General features: G+C 36.2%; 2 protein-coding genes and 3 non-coding genes across 5 annotated transcripts; all 5 read right to left on the reverse strand.

Moving 5' to 3' along the window:
* Window positions 1-1,682: 1,682 nt before the first annotated feature.
* LOC108818527 (uncharacterized) lies at window positions 1,683-3,972 on the reverse strand. The gene is made up of 6 exons (XM_018591525.2): window positions 3,643-3,972; window positions 3,126-3,268; window positions 2,892-3,038; window positions 2,473-2,658; window positions 2,234-2,358; window positions 1,683-2,136 (listed from the first exon to the last, which is right to left on the reverse strand). Exons 1-6 carry the CDS (start codon window positions 3,842-3,844, stop codon window positions 1,908-1,910), a joined length of 1,032 nt encoding a protein of 343 aa, XP_018447027.1. The 5' UTR covers window positions 3,845-3,972; the 3' UTR covers window positions 1,683-1,907.
* Window positions 3,973-4,464: 492 nt separating this feature from the next.
* Window positions 4,465-5,981, reverse strand: LOC108826973 (H/ACA ribonucleoprotein complex subunit 2-like protein). Its single transcript, XM_018600317.2, is given in 6 exon segments — window positions 4,465-4,700; window positions 4,808-4,913; window positions 5,578-5,604; window positions 5,606-5,645; window positions 5,767-5,809; window positions 5,811-5,981. Coding segments are annotated over 6 exon segments (465 nt in total). The 5' UTR covers window positions 5,898-5,981; the 3' UTR covers window positions 4,465-4,538.
* Window positions 4,974-5,091, reverse strand: LOC130508889 (small nucleolar RNA snoR100). Its single transcript, XR_008943074.1, has one exon. It is a non-coding gene; the product is annotated as a small nucleolar RNA snoR100 (small nucleolar RNA).
* Window positions 5,166-5,276, reverse strand: LOC130508890 (small nucleolar RNA snoR100). The gene has a single exon (XR_008943075.1). It is a non-coding gene; the product is annotated as a small nucleolar RNA snoR100 (small nucleolar RNA).
* On the reverse strand, window positions 5,362-5,467 carry LOC130508892 (small nucleolar RNA snoR100). The gene has a single exon (XR_008943076.1). It is a non-coding gene; the product is annotated as a small nucleolar RNA snoR100 (small nucleolar RNA).
* Window positions 5,982-6,000: the final 19 nt, after the last annotated feature.

The following is a 6,000-nucleotide window of genomic DNA, read 5'->3' on the forward strand; positions in this document are numbered from 1 at the left end:
CAAAACAACTGTATTGTAAATAAGGAGTGCAAGACTTGCATCAATTCTTGGCGATCATATACAAAACGGGAGCATAGTATGTACAATGTACAAATACTAATCAATGCTATTCTATATATTAACATGAAAGTATAGAGGACAACACTTATTATAACGAAGGAAGGTGTAAGGGAAGAATGCTTCCAGACTTTTTTATTATGTTTCTATTTTTTTGCAACCTTTCGAATATGGTTAGAGAAGAATAATTATAATCTGGTGAGAAAAATATTGGAGAATGTGTAATATACATTAAATAAAGAGTATTATATGATCGCTGTATAATATACATTAAATCGATCCTTGTGACTTGCGCTGCTCTGTCTTTCTCTAATTTACTGCTGTTAAAGTCTTTTATTTTCCTCAAAAAGTTCAAACATCTTTCGCTTGCTTTGTCACAACAGCAAATTAAATATAACATGCAGAAATTTACCTATATCGGGAATAATTAAGGATTAAATGTTTTTTTCTTTTGTCACAGCCTTACAAGCAATCACCCTAACTTCAGTTCATGATCGTCTTGTGATGTTGAAGAATTATGTTCTTAATCAGATTTGATAAAAGAAAAAGAGGATATAAGAGGAATTAAATATATGACTATACATTTTACAATCTTACTATGATACTTAAATGATATTTAACATGAATTAAATTATCATTGGGATTTTACAAGAAATACCAATATTGCTAAATAATTGTGTATTTGTGTAATGTTTTCTTTCAACTGAATTGCAGAGAATGTCAAACCTTAAAACAGCTTTTACAACGTTCCTGCTAATTGTTACTACTAACAAAAAAAAAGCGTTCGTAGTTATTATAATCATAAGAAATTTGTGTAGTATATGAAATGTGTCGCATACGTTTATTATACAACAATCAATGTTATTATATTGGTGAGGCTGAAACTATTCTGAATAATGTTATATCGAAATGTCTGAAATTCTTTATAATTTTGTCATCGATATTAGATGCGATTTGGTATTTAAAGTTTCTGAAAATGGAACTATAGAGGTATAGGTATAAGCGTATGATCATGATTTTAGTTGTGGGGAAGTGGGGAACTGTAGATCTTTTCACTTTAAAGAGTTACAGAAGACAGAAGTTACGTTTAAAATAAATAGCGATCAGACATTTATCTTCCTGAAAATTGACTTACGGTCTTTATTACTTTTGTTTTTTTGAAGTGACTCAAATCTGTAATAGTAAAAGGTCATACAATGATATATATGTGTGGAATTTATATTTCTCAATATATATTCGTATATAAGGAAACATGTATTTTATTTAAAAAGGAATATAACTCTCTTTTTTTGATAAAAAAAGGAATATAACTCTTTCAACATCATGTTATCAGCATCTACGGCTAAGCATTTATGTGTACCACTGTACCTAGTGAACAATCCTTTATGCACATCTTAAAATACACGATGGCCTACATACTATATGACAACCAATTATCAAGTTGTGATTTTTGTAGAAAGAAGATCAAGTGGTGTTTCTCCTTACACTGGTTGTGAATCTTGAGACAGATGAATAACATAATATAGCGAAATGATTTTTACCTAAACAAACAAATTTTAGGAATTTTAACAATTAAAAACACACATAAAAATTACACAAACTTCGAATAACTAAACTGAGGTTGATTAACAGCAATTAAAAACATATATAAAATTGTTATCTGTCTGATAAATAACATTATTTTAAAAAGAAGTCTTACAAATAGATAAAACGAAAATATTATGTGGTTTAATATGTATCTAATATGGGAATTTTCAAAATAGCTAAACATATAAATAAAGAGAGCAAGTAATGTATATTAAAATCCTTTTTCTTTTAAACTCTTTAGATTATACCACCTGAATAGGGAATCACTTGGTGAATTTTGCGATCAATTTGTCGACATGGATGATGATATCGTCAATGCGAGGTCGAACCGCAGCCTGAGGTTGCAGCATCCAAGTCACGAACTGGTGAAGTGCTTCAGGATACGAAGCCTTTGGTCCTGCCTTTGGCCATTTGATCTTAGCGTTAACGATTGCAAGCTGAAGACTTCCATCAGATTCTTCAAGTACATATTCAAACGGAGACACACCGTACCTGAAAGAAGACCACAAATTTAATTATCCAAAACACTCTCTCTTCAAAGTGCATGTCTTTGTTTTAGTCTAAAGAGGGATGATGATCCTATTATTACATTATTGCGTATAGTGTGCAGCCTAGTGACCAGATATCAGTTCTCTCATCAATATCCGCATGGCTTGGGCAATCCCAGAGCTCGGGAGCTCTAAACGGTGCTGAAGAATGTTCAGCTGTCCATTCCTATTAAAGTAAACATGAAGCATATTCACAAGTCCATGATTAATAAGAACTGGAATATAGATACACATATAAAAAAAATACGTAGTAGAATGAACAAAGGAATGGAGATAGAACCTGTAACTGTAAGGCCTCTTGACGGGAGCGGATTTGCTTCCGTGCAGGACGAGCACTCCCAAAGTCCATCAAAATCGCAAGAGGAGTCTGTCCTTTTCTACGTGTCAACAGCACGTTTCCAGGTTTGACATCGTTGTGAGCATATGGTGGCTCCAGAGAGTGCATGTGTTTGAGTCCATCACAAAGCTGCAGTGGGATAACTTTAGGTAATCAAAACACTTTGCAATTCAGGGCTAACCATTGAATATTAATCACTAGGTTCTAGTCATACAGTGGGTTCTCAATACATACTAAATCAGCATAAGGTAATTGTTAGTTGAGAAAGATGACGAAATTTGCAGAAAGCCAAAGTAAGAAATTAACAAGCTACGTAACAAAAAAAAAATCAAAAGACGGATTTAAAAAGAGCGTTTTGTTACCTGACGAAATATATGCAAGACATCAGTTGTTGAGAATGTTTCCTTTTTAGCCTTCATCGCCGTGGAATTATCCAGCAAGGTCCCATCCAGGTGAACAGGAAACAGCAGGAAGGCCTCGTGTTTCCCAGCTCCCTCTTGGCCACTACCCTGACAAGATCAAAAATCCAAACACACTTTTTCAAAAACAAGAATTCACACGAGAAAAACTACAGATCAGAGAGCTTATCTATCTACCTTAACAGGAATAATGGCATGATCAAGGAGAGGAAGCAAATTAGGGTGGCTGAACAGAGACGAAACACGAATCTCCTCCCGCACCAGTTCCAGCTGCTCCTTGTTCTGAATCAGAACTTTCTTCATCGCATAAGTTCCATCATCTACAAGGAAATAAAATCACAAATAAAGACCACAGTGATGAATGAGACAAACATGAAAAAATTCATCTGGATCAAACCGCTATAAAAAGATCAAAAGATCCAACTATATGAAGGTGGATGATTCACTGTAATGCTAATGCCTATCATCATCTACAGCAGAATCTCAGATTCACCACGGATCAAACAACTTACACAAGATCTAATCAATTTTTCAACGATTCCCAGCTTAAACCAAACACATACGATTTCTACATTGATTCTCACATAGATTTCTATCACATCTGATCAGATCCAATCGAGATAACGCAGCAGATTCAAGGAGACGCAAAATCAGCAATATCACGATCCATTAGAGAAAAATGATGAGTACTAACCGGAGAGATGAGCTGGATCCTTGACTTTCGACGCCAGACCGCCACCGGACGAAGCGTCGGCGACAATCTCCTTCACCAGAAACACGAACGCGAATCCGCCTTCGCCGAGCTGCCTCACGATCCTGAAACGGTTCTCATTGATCCACACGTCGCCTCCGCCGTTGTCGTAAAGCGCGTTCAATCCCGAAAACGAACACCCCATGCTTGCTTCCTCAGTCTCTCTTGGTACCTTTGGATCTGGTGAAAATTTACACAATTCGAAGATCCTTCAGATTCGCATTCTCCAGATCTCGAATTCTGGAGTTGAAGCGTTCATGTCACAGCTTATACGACCAGTTTTCACTCTATTTATTAATTAGTAAAATAATTAATTAGTTGCAGTTTCGCTAATTGGTTCGGTTAAAAACCAATAACCGAGGGTTGACAAAAAAAACCAATAACCGAGAGGAATGGTTTGATAAGATTAAACCGAAAGAATAAATTAATTTATTCTGAACGAGTTATAAATACCGAATCCATAAACATCTTAAGGTCGTATGGGCCTTAATACAACTTCTCTTTCTTATACGAGCAGTTTTAACTCAATTAATTAAATAATTAATTAGTTGCAGTTTCACTAATTGGTTCGGTTAAAAACCCAATAACCGAGAGGTATGGTTTGATAAGATTAACAGATTAAACCGACCAAATACTTCAACAAGTAATAAATACCGGATTTATAAACATCTTCATTTAGAACGGCCCCTAATAAGCATTTTCGTTGGGCTTAATACAGTTTCTTTTTGGTTTTGTTAGTTGGCAAATAGAATAAGCATTTTCCCAGGCTTTAAAATCTCATCATATTCATTAAGCAAACAAACAAAATAAGAAAGACACGGTTCGTGTGTTTTTCTGATTCAGATTACAGATGATGAAAGCTCTTTAACATCATCAGCAACTTGCTCGTAGTCTGACTTCAACTTTTCGAGATCTTCGACACTTAGCTCTCCTTTTGCAGGTTTAAGCATGACCAAGACACAACAAGTAGGTCGTTTTGTAGCACCGGCTTGCGCAAGATCCTGGCATTACAACAAAACATACAGTGACACTGACTTTTTAGACCCGAGACAAAAAGCAATAAGAAAATAGATAATAGAGAATGTAAGGAAAGAACATGTCCTTTTACCTCTTTTGATGGAACATAGACGTAAGGAATACCAGCTTCCTCACACAAGATTGGAACATGGGTAATCACATCGATGGGAGATATGTTTCCAGCTATAACACATATTCTGCAATAAAGAACAACAATCTATTACATGTTGAAATCAAAGAACATAAACATACAAAGAGAATGTGGGTTTAAACCAGGCCCGCAAATCAAAGAACATACAAAGGTTTTCAGAGAGGGCACAGACATTTCAAACTCATGATTCAGTTTCCGTGCACAGTACCATGCTACCTTCATTCTGTTTTAATCCAGAGCATCGGCTTAATTGTACACGGATTTCACATCAAACTAACTAACTAACTGCTAACATCATGAATGTGGATCTCAACCAGGCCCTCTAATCAAAGAAAAAACTCAGAGAGGGCAGACATGTCAATCCGCAGAAAGCTCGGTTTACGTGCACAGTACCATGCTACCTTCATCTAGTTCATCCAGAGCATCGGCTTAATTGTACACGAATCAAAACAACCATATGCAAAACTAAACCAAGTACAAAATTAAAGATCTAAGAATGTGGATCTAAACCAGGCCGTCTAATCATATTAAAAATCAGAGATGGCAGACATGTCGATCCATAAATCATTATTCGTGTACAGTACCATGCTACATTCATTACGTTTTAATCCAGAGCATCGGCTTATTTGTACACGGTTCACTCAAAAAAGACTATCACATGACACATTCAACACGCAAGAGAGACTACATGAAAAAAAATGAAAACTAACCCTTTCTGACCACGTCGAATGCTCTCACACTTCTTTAACGCCTCTCTTCAGACACTTCTTTCCAGCAGCTGTGACAAAGCCACCGATAAAAACAGAATCAGACAAACAAGACCGCTAACAATCATATAAATAAAAAGCCACTAAACGAGCTTTGCAAGTGTAGAATCGAGGACAGGATCAGAGTGGTACCTTTCTGAATGAGCTTGAATGTCCTCTTCTGAAGCTTTTTTCCCGGCGAGAGGTTTAGCGATTGGAGCAAGGGAGATGACCTTCTTCTTCTCCTTTTGAATCGACTTCTCTGCTTCTGTATCGCTTCCCATATTTTAAGTCTAACAAGCAGCTGAGTGAAAAATGGCGGAAGAAACAAGTGGAGGTAGGAGTTTTAAGCGGTTGCTCGAGAAGAGAACCACGAGGCGTTAAGGG

This window comes from Raphanus sativus, chromosome 2 (genome assembly GCF_000801105.2).
Source record: "Raphanus sativus cultivar WK10039 chromosome 2, ASM80110v3, whole genome shotgun sequence".
NCBI lineage: Eukaryota > Viridiplantae > Streptophyta > Magnoliopsida > Brassicales > Brassicaceae > Raphanus > Raphanus sativus.